General features: G+C 41.5%; 1 protein-coding gene across 1 annotated transcript in view; it reads left to right on the plus strand.

Moving 5' to 3' along the window:
- The window catches only part of musk (muscle, skeletal, receptor tyrosine kinase), a 183,997-nt gene that overhangs the window by 108,361 nt on the left and 55,107 nt on the right, over positions 1-20,529 (plus strand). Inside the window, exons 12-15 of the mRNA XM_048525285.2 lie at positions 2,612-2,700; positions 6,906-7,065; positions 9,612-9,792; positions 11,559-11,756. Of these exons, the coding sequence (XP_048381242.1) occupies positions 2,612-2,700; positions 6,906-7,065; positions 9,612-9,792; positions 11,559-11,756 (628 nt within the window). The remainder of the gene's footprint in view (positions 1-2,611; positions 2,701-6,905; positions 7,066-9,611; positions 9,793-11,558; positions 11,757-20,529) is intronic.

Here is a 20,529-nt window from a genome sequence, read left to right on the forward strand (position 1 = left end):
TTATTTAGGGTGCAGTTTAATCCACAATGTGATTTGTAATGGTTGTAAGAATAGTCTTCATCTTGTCTTCATTTCTATGATCTGCCTCTTTTCCTCTGCCATTTTTTAATCCTCTGTCTTTAGATCTTCCATATCTACGTTAACAAATTGTAATGAAATCACACTTCAGGACCAGATCCAAGCAGATCTAAGTTCCAGCAAGACGACTGAAGTACAACAGAACTACTTTCTGTCTATAGATTATACACACAGGCTTAATTTTGGCACCGTGAAAATTTCAATTAGCTTCAGGAACAAAACAACCGAAGTAATTCTGAATTGACCTCAAAATAGAAAACTAGGACTGTTAGAACCCAAATAATTTTTCACACTGGGGAGAAACTAACCAAATAAGATTGTGCCAAAAACAGGAACTCTGTCTTTTCTGTCAAATTAAACAGTGATGGGCATCCTGCTTAACCAGTAAACTAATGGCGATATAAAACAAAGAACTACAAATTTTGAAGATCTGAAACAAAAACAGAAATTGCTGGAGAAACTCAGCTGGTTTGCTAGTATCTATGGGAAGAAAACAGAGTTAATGTTTCAAGTTCGGTGACTCTTCATCAGAATCATTAACAGCTCGGAAGAAGTGGTATTTATGCTAAAGTGGAAAGGTGTTGCTTGGGTAGGGGAAGCAGATAGGTGAAGGAGTCCCGAGAGAGAGAGAACTATGAAAAGGGTAAGTAAATAAGGAGATTATGGATAGCGGGTCAGGATAGAAGAAAAGCTGAATAAATTATAATAAGAGCTAAGATTTAGAAAATGGGTGAGCTGTGCTGAATGCAGTACATATAATGTAATAATGGGCCTGGGAGTACGTGAGAATGGGTAACTGTTCTAAAAGTACAGGAAAAATTTATCAATTTCACTTCCAATTTCCACCCTGCCCTCACCTTCAACCAGTGTACTTCCGATTCCTCCCTTGGCTTCCTCACCATCTCTGTATCTATTTCTTGGGATAAGCTTGCCACCGATATTCACTACAAACCCACCGACTCCCTTGGTTATCTCAACTATTCATCCTCATACCCTGCTTCCTGCAAGGATTCCATCCCATTTTCCCAGTTACCCTAGTTCTGTCACATCTGTTCTAATGATGCCACTTTCTGCAAAGGGGCCTCAGAAATACCCACCTTTTTTCTGAACCGAGGGTTCCCCACTACCATGATCATCAGGGTCCTTAGCTGTGTTTGACCAATCTCCTACACTTCTGACCTCAGCCCTTCCCTTCCCTTCCCTCCCCTCCTGCATCAATGATAGGGTCCCCCTGGCCCTCACTTGCCACCCCAACAGCCTCTGCAGCCAAAAAGTTGTATGCCACCATTTCTGTCACCTCCAACTGGATTCCACGACCAGGCACACATTCCTCTCCTTTCTCTTGTCAGCATTCCGCAAGGATTGTTCCCACTGGGACACTCTGGTTCACTCCTCCTCCCTTCCCAATAGCCCCTCTCATCCCCAGGCACCTGCCCATGCAATTCCAAAGACATAATACCTGCCCGTTTATCTCCTCCCTCTTCACCACCCAAGGCCCAAGACACAGCTTCCAAGTGAAGCTGTGATTTACCTGCATTTCATTCAATCTAATCAACCCTATTCACTGTTCACAACGTGGTCTCCTTTTCAGGGGGGAGATGACATGCAGGGGTGGGTGACCACTTTGGAGAACACCTGCGCTCTGCAAAAATGACCCTGAGCTTCTGGTTGTCTGCCCCTTCAACACGTTACCATGATTCCTGGCCAACATTCCTGTCACAGTCCTGTAGCAATGCTCCGGCAAGCCTCAACACAAGCTCAAGGAGCAACACATTGTTTTCCACTTGGGGACCCTGCAACTTCAAATTCAATTATTTTAGAGCCTGATTCCATCCTTCCATGTATTTTACCCACCACATATATGTCATGATATAAGTCTCGTTATGACATAGATTGGTTTCTGCATAGTCACCCATTCTCACCTACACCTAGGCCTGTTATGTAGACTGCATTCGGTACAGCTCAACCATCTTCAACTGATACTCTTAGTATCACTCCTTCAGCTTTTCTTCTGTCCTGGCCTGCTCTCCATATTCTCCTTGTTCATCTATTTGTATTATATTTTTTTTCACTCTCTCCGTCGGGGCTCCATCTCTACCTATCTGCTCACCCATTCCCATCCCTCATCACCACCTCCCGCTCCACTCCCCCCACTTCAGCTTCAGCATAAATTACACTTTTCCTAGCTACTAACAGTTCTGACAAAGAGCCACTGGCTAACTTTGTTTTCTTCCCACAGATGCTGCCAGAGCTGTTAAGTAACAGTGATAGCCCTGTGCAGTTTGAGGGCCTTTGGGGCTTGGTGGTAATCATGCATGATGCAAAGATACACATCTAGTTAGTTAAAGACTTCATGCTTGTTTCTGCCTTCCAACCATAACATTGAGACTCAGATGAATTTCACCATTGTAGTAACACTTCAGTGACTATACGGGTTGCCAACATTGAGGTTCTACTTTTTAAGTGATTGTTTCTAATTGATGTCAATGATTTTAGGGTCTTTTATGTATTATTTTCATCTATATCTTTGCAGAAATGTGTTACAGCGACAATGGAAGGTTCTATCAAGGTTTGGTAAATGTGACAGCATCTGGTATCCCCTGTCAGAAGTGGAGTGAACAGGTCAGTGTTAGCAGGTACCAAGTTATTGACATTTACGGATTGAAAATAAATAGTGTCTTCTATTCATCTGTTTCCATCGTGTCCCTGACCCCTTTCTCTGAGATTAACTTCAACAATTTGACAAGACTGCAGATTCCCATTACTTACATTGGCATCATGGTTCAGGAGAAGTGTTGGCCAGGGAAGGACTCCCCTGGTCTTAAGTGAAGAAGTATCTCCAGACAAGCAGAGGTTTGGAGCCACATTTAACATCTCCTCTGAAAATCAGCATCTCTTACTCTATTCCCGGGGTGGGGAAGTCTAAAACTATACAGCATAGGTTTACGGTGAGAGGGGAAAGATATAAAAGGGACCTAAAGGGCAATTTTTTCATGCATATAAGGAATGAGCTGCCAGAGGAAGCAGCTGAGACTGGTATGATTTCATTTAAAAGGCATCTGGATGAGTATATGAACAGGGAGGGTTTAGAGGAATATGGGCCAAGTGCTGGAAAATGAGACCAGATTTATATAGGATATCTGGTCAGCATGAACAAGTTGGACTGAAGAATCTGTTTCTGTGCTGTATATCTCTATGACTCTAAGAGTCCATGATTTAATTAGCTATGAAGTGTTTTGAGAAGTTGAGTGGCCATGAAAAGTGCTATATAAATGCAACACTTTCTTCTTTTTGTTGTAGAGAATGAACCCTATAGTACATTATGACACTACCCCACTAGTATCATGAATCTTCCGTGTACACCCAAAAGGGAACAATAATTTTTGGAGTCAACGATTATGCAACAAATTAAGAAGGCCTTCCATACTTGAGTCGGTTCCCTGAAAACAATAGCTTTATATTTGCTATCCTTTCCTGTTCAACATTTATTTTCTCCAATATCCTTTCAAAAACTATACATGGATTCTGCTTCTATCACTATTCCTGGTTGAGCATCTTGCATTGGGAATACTTAGCCAACCAGTGCAAACGCACATAGCCTATTGAAAATCATTGCAATTTTAAATGTTTCTATTAGCTACCTACAGCTTGAATCTAAGTATTAAAAAAAAACTTGATATCATAAAACATTCCAATGCACTTCACAGGAGTGTTATCTAACAAAATTTCACACCTAGCCACGACATTGGGAGATGTTAGAACAGATGACTAAAATCTTGGCCACGGGGACTGGTTTGGAAGAGCATGTTCGAGGAGCGAAAGGCTGAGAGAATTAGGGAGGGAATTGTGAGCCTGGATCTTAGGCAGCAAAAGTACAGCCAGAAATGTTGAAGTGAAAGTAATCAGGGATGCACAAGAGGCCTGAATTGGATAAACAGAGTGACCTCTGAGGGATGTAGTTCTGAAGAAGATAAGAGATAAAAGACAGTGAGTGGCCATGGAAGGATTTGAAAACGAGGCTGAGAATTTACTTAAATTGTTCTTTTTGGACTTTCTGTATATCAAAAGCTTTTCATCTTCAAAATTGACTTAACAAGTCTCTTTTGTTTCCTTCCCGTGTCGCTATACATCCTTCCTATCATAAGACAACCAGAATTGAATAAGTTGCTCGAAATATGACATGACCAACAAATTGCGTAGGCTCAACATTATGAACAGAACTTAGCTGGAGCTACTGCTAGTTCAGCCAGATGGTGGCACGGTGGCTCAGTGATTAGCACTGCTGCCTCAGAGCGCCAGGGACCTGGGTTCGATTACACCCTCAGGCAACTGTCTGTGTGGAGTTTGCACAATCTCCCTGTGTTTGCGTGAGTTTCCTCCGGGTGCACCGGTTTCCTCCCACAGTCCAAAGATGTGCAGGCTAGGTGGATTGGCCTTGCTGATGTGACCAAGGATGTGTGGATTATGTGGGTTATAGGGTGATGGGGTGTCTGAGGGTTGCTGTGGACTTGTTGGGCCGAAGGGCCTGCTTCCACACTGTGAGGATTCTACGAGTTGAAGTCTAGATCTATCATGTTTCTGGTGGCACTACTGCAAAATATTGAAATCAGCACAATCTTGTCCAATAGCCATGTGGAGTTAGGAGTAATTATCAGATCCTTAGCCTTCCAGTAGCAATCTGGCTGGCTTTATTTGTATGTAATGCTCTGAAAGTAAGGGTAGAAGAATTTACAGACCCTTAGTCGTGTAACCTTCACCTCAGGATGGGAAGAAAATGTCCACTGCTACTGATGGTTTGATTTAGTTTAATTTATTATGGTTGCATCTACACAGACACAGTGAAAAGTATTGTTTTGCGTGCTAACCAGACAAATCATGCCTTACATAACTACATCAGAGTAATAGAACACACAGCAGTATATGGTGTTACAACCGCAGAGAGGGTGCAGAGAAAGATCAACTCTAACGTATGAGATGCCCATCCACAAGTCTGATAACAGCAGGAAGGAAGGTGTTCTTAAATCTATTGGTGAATATTTTCAAACTTTTGTATCTTCTGCCCGAGGGAAGATGATGGAAGAGAGTATAACCAAGGTGGGATGGGTCTTTGATTATGTTGGTAGCTTTGCTGAGGCAGCACGGACGTTTAGACAGTGCCAATGGGGGGAAGGCTGAATGTTGGTTATAAAGGGAGAGAAATTGTCAGTCAATAGATATATTCAGATCTCCAAAAGACTAAGGACAGTAAGTTCTGCTGTCACACACTTGTTGAGTATTTTGTTTGTAAGGTCTAAATTTGAAATGTGAATTTGAAGATCGATTGTTGCTGAATGATCCTGGATAACATCCGTAACTGCCTTGTTATGTAACTCGGCCTCCACTCCTAAGCAACATTAGGAACAATAGCACCCACAAACTGTGCTATTAAAAAACAACTCCGCCTGTGGCCGGGGGGGGATATACAGGGTATTATGATCTCCAGTGTAAGTGGATCAGTTGTTCATATCCTACATTGTGCCAGTCATGAAGAACATAAGAAATAGGGCCATGAGTATGCTATCTAACCCATTGAGCCTGCTGTGCCATTCAGTAAGATCACGGTTGATCTTTTCGTGGACTCAGCATCACTTACGTGTCCACTCACCATAATCTTTAATTCATTTATTGTTCAAAAATCTATCTTTACCTGAAAAACATTCAATGAGGAAGCCACAACTGCTTCACTGGGTAGAGAATTCCACAGAATCACTACCCTTTGGATGAAGAAGTTTCTCCTCAACTTAATCCTAAGTCCTATTTTGAGGCTATGTCCCCTAGTTCCAGTTTTACCCACCAGTAGAAACAACCTCCCTGCTTCTATCTTATCTATTGCCTTTGTATGTTTCCAAAAGAAATGTGTTTCTATAAGATCCCCCTCATTCTTTGCAATTCTTCTAAATTCCCATTGCAATGCTCAACTTTGACTGACAGATTTCCAATTAGAGAAAACTTTCCCCATTGGACACTGACTGCACTTAGGCTCAACTACAGGCTGTGATGGTTAAAGAAAGACTTGCATTTGTGTAGCACCTTTCCTGATTCGTGACATTTTAAAGCATTTGACGGCAAATGAAGTGTTGTCACTGCTGCCAATTTAGGAAGCATAGCAGCCAATTAATGCTCAGTAGTCTTCCCACAAGCAGAAATGTGAGAATAAGCACCGGTTTCTCAGTGATGTTAGTTGAGGAAATTTTATATCCACCCAACAGGGCAAATTGGACTATTTGGCATAGTCAAGCTGTTGAGCCTGGCTGATTGGCTTTGTGCTCCTGCTGCTCTTATACCAATTTGAAACAAAATTCAGAATGAAATCCTTTGAAGGGGAAGGAGCATGATGAAAATAAAACAGTTGTGAGTGGGATACAATGCGCTAACAGGGGCATCGTCCTGTTCCATCTTCTACGGGTTGCATGGTCAAATATTTCTGAATTTTTAATGTCATTTCAATCAAATTTGGCATAGATGCATTTTAAAGCTAGATAAATTCATGTGAGAAAAGCATAGAAGATAATTTAATAGAGAGAAATAATGTGGGATGGGAAGAAGCTTAAACCTTGGCATAGACATTTAGGCTAAAACACTTGTTTTCATTTGTTGGAGACTGTCTATCAGACTCTTTGTAAAATATCCAACTTCATTGAAGTTTCAGTTCCCTCAGAAGCATTCCTCCAAGGAACTGAAGAACAATGGCATACACATAATTGTTTTTGCACTTTAACATTCCATGTCTGGTTCCATGAGAAGTACATATTCAATTCACAGACAATGCCATTCTTTACCTCCCAAAGGCTCCCCATTTCCACAGGCGTATGCCAGAGTTATTCCCAGAACTGACCAACTCGGACAACTACTGCCGTAATCCAGGAGGTGAGAGTGAGCGCCCTTGGTGTTATACCATGGATCGAACGGTGAGATGGGAATTCTGCAATGTGCCTCTGTGTACTAATGGTATGTATTTCAACATACATCAGAGATTTGTGGGAGCTGCGATCTTGATTGGAAACACATTGAAATGTCAACTGAGGACTTGGGCTAATATCCGAGTAACACTTTATTAGCTCAGATGAAACAAGCTTGTACATTTTGTTAAAATGAATAACCTTCACGCACATTAGTAATGCATTTTGCATGATGCAGAGATCTGGACATATCACCTCTGGGTCAGAAGCCTGATGGTTCAAGTCCCCTCCAAAGACTTGAGTACAAAATCTGGCACGATGCTTCTTGCAACACTAAGAATGCTGTATATTTGGAGATGCCATCTTGTGAATATAGTGTCAAACCAAAGTACGATCCATTCGCTCAGATTGGGTAAATAATCAGCTGTGGCTTTATTTGGAAGAAAAGCCAGTTGTCCCTGGTGCCTTTGACCAAAATGTATCCCTGAAACAGCATCACTAAAAATACCAGTTTATCTGATGGGCTGTTTTGTGTTGATTGTGAGATCTTGGCTACTTTATTTCCATACATCATAAAAGTGACTACACTTCAAAATCGCTTAACTAAAACAAAGAACTACTGTGCTGGAGATTGGAAACACACTAAGCCACAGAGATTCAGAGACCTGCTGAGGTTTTCCAGCAATTTCTGTTTTTGGTGTGTTTCAAAGCTGCTTAATTAACTAGAAAGTGCTTTGGGATCTGTTGAGGTCATGAATTGTGCAACATAAATATGAATATTTCTTTTTCTGTTTCATGCACAAACAGCCTTGGCCAAAGGAGTCAGCACTTCAGGCTGAGCTTTGGCGGCCCTTCTCGTTTACCTGGCCATGACTGTTAGCACAGGCTGCCCTGTGGAGATGCTCCCTGTACGTCACGGTAGCTCAACAGCTGTGGTCGACCTTTAAATTGGAAAGTTTTGTTAAGAGGACACTTCAAATAGAGGCACCATTTCTCCCTTAGCTAGAAAGGCAGGTTGTAGCATATTCCAGTTTCTCCATCCATGTTCCAACATCCAGAGCCTACGCACTGTCCTTTAAATGAATGATAACTTTGTTCTCTGGCCACTAGTTGGCCAGTTAAGATAAAATTCACTGCTTGATGACAGATCCTGACACACTGTGCGTTTGGAAAATCAATTTGACCCCAATTCCATAGTCTTGACCCAAAATGCCCATTAATGCATTTACAAATGAATTCACCCAGTATAAATAAGCATGTCTACGCTATATAATACTGTCATTATGGCATGAGCTGGATGCTTCAGGATTCAGCTTGATAGTGAGTGAGCTCTGAATCTCTGTAGTGATATATTTGAATTAGTCACGATACACAGTACAGTACATCAAACACCAATTTCCCACTTGGAGATGAACACTCCAAACATTTCATAAAGGGACATAAATAATCTGCAATAATCATGTGTAAGTCATGTAACATGTTGTATTACTAATCAAGCGATAGCAAGAACTGCAAATGCTGGAGTCATTGATAACAAAGTGTGGAGCTGGAGGAACTCAGCAGGTCAGACAGCATTAGAGGAGCAGGAAAGTTGACATTTTGGGTTGGGAGGGTCCTGACTCAAAACGCCTCAACTTTCCTGCTCCTCTGATGCCTCCTGGCCTGCTGTGTTCCTCCAACTCCACACTTTGTTATCTATGTATTACTAAGTAATATGAGTTAATCATAGTCAGTTCACTAGGTAAGCATAGAGACACTTGTCAAAATGGAGGAAGAAGCTTTCAAAGGGCTGGTCAAACTAAGTAATGACTAATTCTTATCAGTTGGCAGTAGCATAAAAAGAAACTAAATTACTACTTTACTCAAGGAAAAGTGCAAGTCTGCAATTCTCTTCTCCCAGAAAGCTACTGCGCTGGGATGTCAATTGGAAAATTTGAAAACTGATATTGATACATATTTTTAATCAATCTATTCAGCCTTGTTATGACACACCTTATGGAGCATGTGGGACTTGTACCAGGCCTTCTGGCTCAGAGATAGGGACACAATTACCACTGACTATTAAGGGTAACGTAGGCAAAGTGGGTAGATAGAATTAAGTTGCAAATCAGCCTGAATCTAATCAAATGGTGGAACAGGCCAGAGGGATTGCCTGGTATCCTCTTGAATTGGCCACTTGAGCTCGCCCAATTTATTACCAGGAAATTATAAATGACAAATGCTCACAACATTAAAGTGTCAATGCTTCCTGTTTCTTGCCATCCTTTTTTAAAGGCACCGATTTGCGTTTGGCTCCAGAGTCACTTTTGGTCTCTCTGTTCACCTGCAAGGCAGTGTTTACTCATTGGCTCAGAGCTCCACCCTGTTCTGGCCCTCACTAGCAGTCCAGAAACAAGCTGGAAAGTAAAGAGGGCAGAGCTTTCCTGTTTGTATGGCACACCTAGCCATCAGAGGAGTCGTCACCACTAATTAATGAAGAGATGCACTTTTCTTATATATGCACTGCGGTCCAATTTAATGCTGTAATGCCTCAATCTCAAGTTTGAACGTGGACAGTGTTGAAAGTGGATTTTTCAATACCTTTTTCTCTTCCAGCTACCTCAATAACGGGTGTGGAGCCTAAAGAAGGAACATTAGACACACCCACCCTCACTTCTGCTACCTATTCTATGACCATCATCATTTCCATAATCTCAAGCATCGCAGCTTCTGTTCTTTTGATAATTATAATCTTTACTTGTCACCGTCGTCAAAAGGAATGGCAGAACAGGAAAAGGTGAAGAATGTCTTCTTGTTTTGTTTCCTATGCACTCTGATGGGGATTGATCCTTAATTTTGTAACCGCTAATGAAATGAAGTTACATTAATTTTATACAAATCCCAAGTCAGAGTTCAGGTAGAATACTGTCCAATTCCAGGTACATCACAGATGATGTCAATGACCTTGGGAGGGCACAGAGGAGGTTTATCTGAATGGTGGCAGGTATTAAGAAATGAAATGAAGCAGACAGACTGGAAAATTTGGAGAGCAGAGAAGCTTAGGCATGATTTAAATTGAGGTGTTGCAAATTTTGTGGTGTTTCGATCAAGTAGATAATGAAAAACTGCAAGAGAGTCAGTAACCAGAACACCTTGATTTCAGATAATTTATAATAAAATAAAATTGCAATAAAATAAAATAAGGCTGAAGAGTGGCAAATGGAGTTTAATTAGGATAAAAGCAGGTATTGCATTTTGGTAAAACAAACAAGAGCAAGACTTATACTATTAGAAGTAGGGCCTTTGGCAGTGTTGTACAACAGAGACACCTAGGGATTCAGATACATAATTCTTTGAAATTTGCATCACATATAGATAGGGTGATCAAGAAAGTATTTAGCACTTACCTTCACTGCTCAGACCTTTGAGAATAGGAGTTGGGACATTATGTTGAAGTTGTACAGGATGTTGGTGAGGCTTGTCCTGGAGTACTGTGTACAAGTCTGTCTCCCTGTTACAGGAAGGATATTATTAAGCTGGAGAGGCTCCCAAAGAGATTTACCAGGATTTTGCTGGGAATGGAGGGTTGGAGTTATAAGGAGAGACTGGTTAGGACTTTTTGCACTGAAGTGTAGGAGAGTGAGAGGTGACCTTATAGAGGCTTATAAAATAACGAGGGGTATAGATAAGGCGAATGTCAGGTATCTTCCCCCTAGGGTGTGGGATTTCAGTAAGGGGCACATTTTTAAGTTGAGAGGAGAAAAATTTAAAAAAGACGTGAGGGTCAATTTTTTAAACACACAGCGGTCCATGTGTGGAATGAACTTCCTGAGGAAGTGGTGGATGCGGGTACAGTTACAATGGTTAAAAGACATTTATATAAGTGCATGAATAAGTGATGTTTGGAGGGATAGGGACCAAGCACAGGCAGATGGGACTAGTTTAGTTTGTGATTATGGTTAGCATGGACTGGTTGGACCAAAGGGTCTATTTCTGTGCTGTATGACTCGATGACTCTATAAGAATCAGAGGGGAAATGAGGAGAATTTTTATTTTGTGAGTGAGTTATTATGATCTGTGATGCACTGCTTGAAAGGCTGCATGATATTCAGTAGTGACTTTCAAAAGGGAATTAGATACATATTTAGAAAGGAAGGATTAGTAGAGCTAATATTCAGATAACTTTTTCTCTGTAACCGCTCCACAATATTGACACCCTTTGTAATGGATGATGGCCAGAGCTAGAAACAATGTAGTACTCGAACAGATATGACCATGGAGAAAGAGGAGGGTATTAAGAATAATCAGCACTTTTTCAGAGAGACAGTAGGTGCAATATGGGTTAAATGGTGATTCAGTGAATGATTCAGTTTATCTTGATGATGTGGTATTTTCATAAAGAACTAAAGAATATCAGATAAATATTATTGCCTTGATCTGGTGCAGGGGCTGTAAAGTCTTGGACAATTGAACTAACCTCACATGGATGGCATTCTTCTTCACTAGATCCTTTTTGTCCAGAAAGTATCAAATATATTTTCACACTTTTTTTCTGCTTCCCAGCTACAGAGGTACTGAAACACCTACCCTGGCAGCTCTTCCATCAGAGCTGCTACTGGACAGACTTCATCCTAACCCAATGTACCAGCGTCTTCCTCTCCTTCTCAACCCTAAACTGCTGAGCCTTGAGTATCCAAGAAATAATATCGAGTATGTGAGGGATATTGGAGAGGGAGCTTTCGGAAGAGTGTTCCAGGCCAGGTGAGCAAACCTTCAATCTCTGAGAAATATGGCAGCTATCAGGAAGATAGTTTCATTTCTAGCTTCCTTGGCTCCAAATCACAAGTTTCCAGGTTCATCGTCTACTCCAGGGCTTCATTATGAAACTTAAAGCCAACATTTCAGTGCTGTACTGTTGGAGATGCTTTCTTTTGGATGAGATGTTAAACGGAGGTCTTGTTTGATTGTCCGAGTGCGTAATAAAGATCCCACATCACTATTCTGAAGTACAGCAAGAGATTTCTTTCTGATTTCTCGTGCCAATATTTATCCCGCCAGTAACTGCACAAAAAACAAGATTACTTGGTCAGCGCCACATTGTTATCTGTGCGAGGTTTGCTGAGTGTAAGTTGGCTGCTATGTTTCCAGCATTGGATAATGACAAGACTTAAAGAAAGTCCATGGTTTATAAAGTACTTAGAGATGTGCAGTGACTGTGAAAAATGCCTCATAAAAGCAAGTCCTTTTATAACACTTAATGTGAACAAAATGAAATGAAGTGTTTCTGTTGCCCCTTTAATAACCTCAATGTACTTTCTGTTGAATAAGGTTATGATGGTCTGAAAGGGTTAATGCTGAGGAGTGCCTTATGCACCACTCATTATGATGATGAGATTGGAGAAAAGCTTAGGATCTCAAATGAGTAAGAACTACCATCCAGATCCTTCATAACCTCTAATAATTTCCATCATATCAATGTAACTTACATTTAAATGATAACATGCAATAAACCACATCTTATTTAAAACAAGCGCCTATTCTCAACAGAAAGCATGGTTTTCCTCTAACACTCTGGACCAGATGGGCCCTACGGATTTCAAGCGTAAAAGAAGGTAGAGAAAATAAACCTACCCTATCATGAGCCACATTACAGTCAGCTTCATAAAACATAGGAGTCAGCAGTGAAGGTTAATAAAATGTGAGGCTGGATGAACACAGCAGGCCAAGCAGCATCTCAGGAGCACAAGTTGTTTGTTTTGAGCAGCAATGCCAATTCTGTTTAGTTGCCTTATACTGCATGCTGGCAGCAATGGAGATGCAAAGATTTCTTTAGATACATTTTTAAGGATCCTGCTCATACAGTCGTTTAGCACCAGGAAGACTTGAACATTGAAGAACTCTACAGAAGAAACTGCGGGGCAAGATTTATCAAGGAAAACCAAGAAAGTAACTTGGATTATTATAAGAGCACAGACTGCAGAAACCAAACAGAAAAAGTTAAATTTTATTATTGAAGCTGCAGGCAATAGATTTCATTCAGCAAACCCATTAAAGAAATGGGAACAATTAATTTACATTGCAAATAGCAGGACTTAGCTAGGGAACTATGAAAAACGTGAGATTCCTTTATTTCACTCTTGAAAGGTGGAAATCCTCCATTTTAGCTGAAGGAGTCAGCCTTGCAGTTTAGCTGAGAAAACAGAACAATAAGACCCACTGATACCCACTCCATTCAACATCAGATCATGAGAGTGTGTGGACGCTGGTCTATTCTTTTTTGATAGACGTCTAACCTTATCGGTTTAGGCTATTTTTCACTGGGACTAGAGGGGCATACAGATGTGGTTGTCAAGATCTTACAGGAGGGGTTTGCAACACGTGATATCCCTGATGTGGTCATTTCAGGCAATAGACTGAGGCTTGTTATTGTGTACTTCAACTAGCTTGCAGCCAATTCTGGATTTGAACAACATACTGACAATTGAATGGGGTCACCAAGTATGTCAGACACTTAAAAACAGCTGACTTTTGTACTGCATTGCTAAATTACCAGTCCACCTCCCTCCAATAAAGTCTGTCAAAATCAGAATTTTAGATTGGCAGGAAGCTGAAGATTTAGCTTCCTACCCTATCAAGGTCGTGACTCCACATTTGCACCCACAGGAGCAACATGTATGTTCGAAGGAACGGCACAGCAGGTCATACACTAGAATAAACTTGCTATGGGGTATGGTTGACACAATTGGACAAGGATAACGGGTCTGGATACAGGATGTTAACAAGAAAGGTATGGTCGTTCATGAGTTGCAGACTACCAACAGTCCTATATTTCTTGTCCAGCTAAAGGAACTGCAGGAAACCTTATCTCATTGCAGATTAATCACCCTCTGCTGCTTTATTGGGATGAGCCCAATGAGGAATGTCATAACCAAGGGGGCTTTCAGACCTCACACAGTCACAAACAGAAGCAAAGCCAAGAGGCTTCAACCCAGCAGCCTTCCAAGTCCAAAGAGAACACATGCCAGAAGAATTGTGTAAACTCCAGACTGCCTTAATTTGTGAACTCAAGGACTTGTATCATTTGGGGAGATAGTGCAGTTGGAAGCGTGATGATATGCACAAATGCACAGTAATACTAGAAAAATCCTTGGGGGAGATGTTATATGAGAGTACAAGGATCTGAAATGGTTAATCCCACACCTGCTAAGTTAATATCATATTGACCTGGTGGAAGAGCAGGTCAGGATGTTGAAGGAGTAAAACTTCCAATTCAGGTTCACCTCATAGTCTCTGTAACAATGTCTGTCACATCAGTGTAAGTTGTGCCTAATTGCTATCATGCAGTAAATTACACTTTGTCTTAGGATCAGAGCGCGTCTTCTCGTTAAATTAACAAGTGTTTATACTTTAACATACTGGACAATTGGGCCCTGTAGATCCCTACTCTGTAGATGGTGGCAGAAAATCTACCTCATTGTGAACAATATTACAGACAGCCACATGCAACATAGTGGACAGTAGTGAGGATTGTTCGTACAATACTTTACAGCCAATTCAATACTTCTGAAGTGTAGTCACCACTGTATTGTTGACAATGCAGCAGCCAGTATGCATGCAGCAAGCTCCAACAAACAGCAATAACAATATCAGATTGTCATTTTTAAGTGATATTGATTGAGTGATAAATATCATCCAGGAGACCAGGGAGAGCGCCTCTGCACTGCTTTGAAACAGTGGCCATAGAAACTTCTATATCCGCCCGAGAGAGGATTTCAGATTAATGACTCATATAAAAGCAGGATGGAAGTAATCAGCCTATCAGTTGAGAATTTGTGCTCAAGTATCTGAAGTGAGACTTGAATGCAGGATCTGCTGATTCAGAAGTGAGGAGTGTGTTAAAAAAAAACACAGGTAAGAATCAATACTTCCTCATGTCTTATTAAATGGAGCAATGCCCCACCGAACTGGACTACCCTCAGATAACTATGAATTAAATTGCCATGTCACTAACAAAATAATTAGATTGGCTATTGGCTATGTCCAACCAACATTAGTCAAATGTTCTTAAGCAAGGACCCATCTTCCAGGGACAGGTTGCCAATGAAGTCACTGAGTGCAACAACGGGTTTTCATTACAAAACGAGACATTATGACCTCTGTGGTGTGCGTAGCTCTACAGGAAAGAAATCTATTCTGTCTGTCATACCCTGCTTTCAGCTACTGTGTCACTTCGAGAGGTGTCACAGTGCAATGTTTACTTATGATCTTCTTTCATTATAGTTGATCCAATATTTATAATATTTAGGAAGACATTTAATTTCTCACAATTTATGCTCCACTTCTTGTATTTATTCATCAGATTTGCTGGCTGGGCCAGCGGGTATTGCGCATCCCTATTTGGTCTTGAGAAGGCAGTGATGAGTTGTGTTCTTGACTACAAATCATGGGAGGGCTAAGTCCTCGCATAATGCTGTTAAGCTCCAGGTTTTGGACCCAGTGACACTGAAGGAACAGCAATGTATTTCCAAGTCAAGATATTGAGTGGCTTGGAGAGGAAGCTGCAAGTGCTGCTGTCTGCATGCATCTGCTGTTCTTGTTCTTCGAGCTGATAGAGCTCAGAGTTTTGGAAGGCATTGACAAACGAGCCTTGGTGAGTTACTGCAGTGCAAAAAGTAGGTAGTATATACTTCTGCTACAGTGTATCACTGGTCAAGGGAGAAAATGTTTAATGTGGTGGATGGGTGCCAAGCATATGGGCTACCTTGTCCTGTATGGTATTGATCTTCTGGAGTGTTATTGGGGAGATGCATTCATCTAGGCAAGTGGGAGTATTCCATCACAATCCTGACTTGTGCCTCGTAGATGATAGAGAGGCCATGGGGAGTCAGGAGATGAGTTACTTGCTGCAGGATTCCTAGCCTCTGGCCTGGTCTTATAGCTAATGTATTTATATGGTTGGTTCAGATCTGTTTCTGGCAAATGATAATCCCTATGGTGTTTACAGTGGGGGCTTTGTTTGCTTTAATGTCATTTAACTTGACATAAAATGGCCAGATTCACTTTTGGAGATGATCATTGCCTGATCCTTGTTTGACACACAAATACCTTATGATTATTCAGCCCAGGCTTGGATATTATCTAGGTTCTTGCTGCATTGAATATGGGATACTTCAGAATCTGAGGAGTCATGAATGGTGTTGAACATCCCTGCTTCTAACATTATGCTGGATGGAAAGTCATTGATGAAGCAGCTGAAATGGTGAGCCTTGGACACTGCCCAAAGAAATGCTACCTGCAACAGATAGGTCTTTAAGGGAAAATAGAAGTAAAGATTTACCTTTTGCTCTTTCTCACCCACTTGTTGCAGGCGCAGTCTGTTAACTATATCCACAAGAACTTTACCAACTCCATCTGTAGTGGTGCTACTGAGCAATTCTTTGTAATGGATATTAATGTATCTCACACCCAAATAGAGTCTTCAACATGGAGGACCACTGATTTCATAAATATGATCACTTGACCAATGCCTCAACCTTTGCACAAACCCCATATTGTTACTCAGGAGAATTTTGCCTGGATCAACTGAGCAGGTGTGCCTTTGCTATACCAAGTCTGAAGCCTAGGACAGTGCCAGGGAAACTGCCCAATTTGTTACACTTTAAATCATAGTTGGCATAACTGACAGACTGGCTTGGCCTTGTCAAAACCAACCGATTTATTAGGTCTGGAGTCACCTGTACACCATACGAGTCATCATCCTTCCTCAAGAGAATAATACTGAAACTTTTTTTTGGCAATAGTCAAGTCATTACACATTCACTATTATTAATGCTAGCCTTTATTGCAGATTTGGTTACGTGAATTTAAATTTATCAATTGCGGTGACCAGATTTGAACTCCTACCTACAGGGCAGTCTAGAATTCTATATCACTGCGCCAGCAACCAATCCACTATGCTACTATCCCTTATTATTCTGACTGTCCTTCAACTTATCAACATATAAACCAGAAAAATGTACCATGCCATCATTCATCTGCCATCGGTCACAGAATGCTGTAATTCACATTTGTATGGCACATCCTGTTTATCTTTAGCATTTTTTTGCATGAATATGTAGTCTTTCTGTAAGAATAAGATAACCTCTTACATTTAAATCAACAAATCTCTACAAGCCTCATGTTCTCTGAGACAGCTAGCAGTCTCTGTGCAAATAGGTCGTGAACACAGATCTGTAATAAAAGTGATTTGAGATATTTGTCATTTCGGAACAAGCTTGAAGCTTCATCCAGATCACAAATCAGCTATTACTTAACATTTGCAGAACGAAAACAGGTCATTGGATCTATGCTGATGTCTGTATTCTGCACCAACCTGCTCCTTCTCTGGTTACCTCCTCAAGCTTTCAGTATATCTCTCATTCCTTTATCAGTCATCTCTTATCTAGTTTCCAGTTAAATGCATCCCTGTTCTTCACCACAGCTACCTGAAGCGACAGCATGTTCCACATTCTGACCACTTAAAGTCCTGTCCTCAGTTCAGTCTGTAGGGTAATGAAATCATGTTGAGTATGATAGATGGAATAGTGACAGTAGCAGTTCTATGCTTGATTCCAAGAAGAGAGAAGGAACAGTCTGTACTTGAGAGACAGACATTGCCTCACAGTAGAGCATGCATTATCATGTAAACAAGAAGAATGCTGCAAAGACCTATCGGAGTAAGACAACAGTCACTCTTAGATAATATTCACCAGGCTACAAGTTAACATGGAATCCCTACAGTGCGGAAGGAGGCTATTTGGCCCATCAAGTCCACACTAACCATCTGAAGAACCTCCCACCCAGACCCACCCTGTCCTTGTAACCCTGCATTTCCCATGACTAATCCACCTAGCCAGCAGCTCTTTGGATGGTGGGAGGAAACTGGAGGAAACCCACACAGATTTGGGGTGAATGTGCAAACTCCACACAGACAGTCACCTGAAGGTGGAATCATACCAGGGTGTCTGGCACTGTGAGACAGCAGTGCTAACCACTGAGCTCCGGCCACTCTATCCAAATAGATTCCAGAAGTAAAACCCAAATTGCTATGATGACCAGATCCCAGGCAAGGTTCCACAAATTAGTAGAGTGTCAGGCAGATACCCTCAACCATTCAATTCCTGGGTGAGAAAAGTTGAATTGGCACCTCCTTCCTCATTCAGCAGCTAGCTTGGTTGGTTAAACAAGTTTAATTTAAAAAGGATCCCTCCTTTGCAGATGCCTTTCTCCCAGATAAGATGAAATTATGTTTCAAAAGAAGCTAAATTAGCCAGGCTTCCTTAAGTTAACAAAACAGTGAGTTTATTTGCTACTGAAAGCAAAAAGAAATAATAACGTAATACAAGTAAACACAGATTAGGAATGAGAAGCGAGTCTGGAGAAAGATAAAAGTTAAAAAAAAAGGATGAGTCCCTGTGAGCAGCTCATGTAGAGTAAATAGTGGACTGTAATAAAACATCCCCATGAGCCAATAGTTATTGAGCCTGGGAACTAGGAACATCAGTCTGAATCTGATAAGTGAGCATGTGATTTTGGGATTCTAGGCTTTACAATAAGTTGAAATTCTTTCACAACTGTTTTCTTCAATGTTGGCTGGCTGACAGCAGTCAGAATGAAAGAACTCCCCTGTTGCCATGTTTCCTTCTGACTGACTTACTGGCTAGTTGCATTCTAGCACTCAGCGAAAGAACATGTTTTTACCTGGAACACGGGGTGACAAGTGGGTTCTTCAACTGTAATCTTCACACCTCACTTGGGCTTGAATGGAAGCCAGTAAACAATGAAGCCTGATTTTAATAGCACACCTTCTTTCATAGCATGCCTCAATCAAAGTTGTTGTTGATTTTTAACCTTTTTTGTATATTCCTGGTAGGGAAAAGCACAAAACAATGTCTACAAGAAGTGATTTTCTGTTGAGGAGGGTAGGAAGTCATCACTTCCTATCTCTCCCTGTTTGAAATTTCCCTGACACTTCACTGGCGTAACATTCCATGGGTCCCACACAAAACTGAATTTACTTCTGCAGCCTCCTTTTTGTCTGTAGCAGAACTATTCCAAAATGTGTATTTTGTGATGGCAGAACAGATTGAGTGCTTTGTTAAATTATTGGACCATATTTGATGATGGACAGGATGAATAGCCAAGGTCTTTCCTCTAGAATAAGGGAGTCTAAAACTAGACAGTATAGTTTAAGGTGAGAGGGGAAAGGTTTAACAGGGTCCTGAGTGGCAATGTTTTCATGCAAAAGATAGTGAATGTATGGAATGACCTGTCAGACCAAGTGGTAGAGGAGGTGGGTACAATTACAGTATTTAAAAGGCATCTGGATGGGTGTATGAATAGGAAGGGTTTAGAGGGATATGGGCCAAATGCTGGTAAATGAGACTAGACTAATTCAAGATATCTGATCAGCATGGACGAATTGGACTAGAGGATCTGTTTCTATGCTGTACAACTCTACGACTCAATGGTTCTATAAATTGATGAGGCATAAATCAACCTCACCAAGTGATCCCACGTTACAGCTTTTAGCAGTCTGTGCTATATTCAGTTTTTTTTTAGATTACCTACAGTGTGGAAACAGGCCCTTCGGCCCAACAAGTCCACACCGCCCCTTGAAGCATCCCACCCAGACCCATCCCCACATAACCCACATACCCCTGAACACTACGGGCAATTTAGCATGGCCAATCCACCTAACCTGCACATCTTTGGACTGTGGGAGGAAACCGGAGCACCCGAAGGAAACCCATGCAGACACGGGGAGAATGTGCAAACTCCACACAGACAGGTGCCTGAGGCTGGAATCGAGCCCGGGTCCCTGGCGCTGTGAGGCTGCAGTGCTAACCACCAAGCCACCGTGCCGCAGTTGGAAGCTTTACTGAACCCATGTGGAGTGCCTAAAGCACAGGTTAAGTTCAGCATTTGGAGTTGTGGCTTTTAGACTGAGAAATGTCAGTTTGAAAGTGGCGAGTTTATGTGTACATCAGGAGTGGCTGCAGAGTGGATGCACTAACTAGACAGGTCACACTATGAATAAACTAAAGAATTGGGTGGCGTGGTGGCACAGTGGCTAGCACTGCTGCCTCACAGTGGCTAGCACCTGGGTTTAATTCCACTTCTCGGGCGACTGTCTGTGTGGAGTTTGCACATTCTCCCCATGTCTGTGTGGGTTTCCTCCGGGTGCTCTGGTTACCTCCCACAGTCCAAAGATACGCAGATTAGGTGGGTTGGCTGTGCTAAATTGCCCATAGTGTTCAGGGATGTGTAGATTAGATATGTTTAGCCATGGGAAATGCACGGTTACAGGGAAAGGGTAGCGAGATGGGTCCACATGGGATGCTGTTCAGAGGCTCAATGTGGACTTGTTGGGCCAAAGGGCCTGTTTCCACACTATTGGGATTCTACAGTTAAATGTCCCACAACACTGATAAACTGTGTGGAATATGCAAAATCTAGAAGATAAGAGTCATAAGAAAGCCAACTGTTCCACTCT

This window comes from Stegostoma tigrinum, chromosome 3 (genome assembly GCF_030684315.1).
Source record: "Stegostoma tigrinum isolate sSteTig4 chromosome 3, sSteTig4.hap1, whole genome shotgun sequence".
In the NCBI taxonomy this organism is placed as follows: domain Eukaryota; kingdom Metazoa; phylum Chordata; class Chondrichthyes; order Orectolobiformes; family Stegostomatidae; genus Stegostoma; species Stegostoma tigrinum.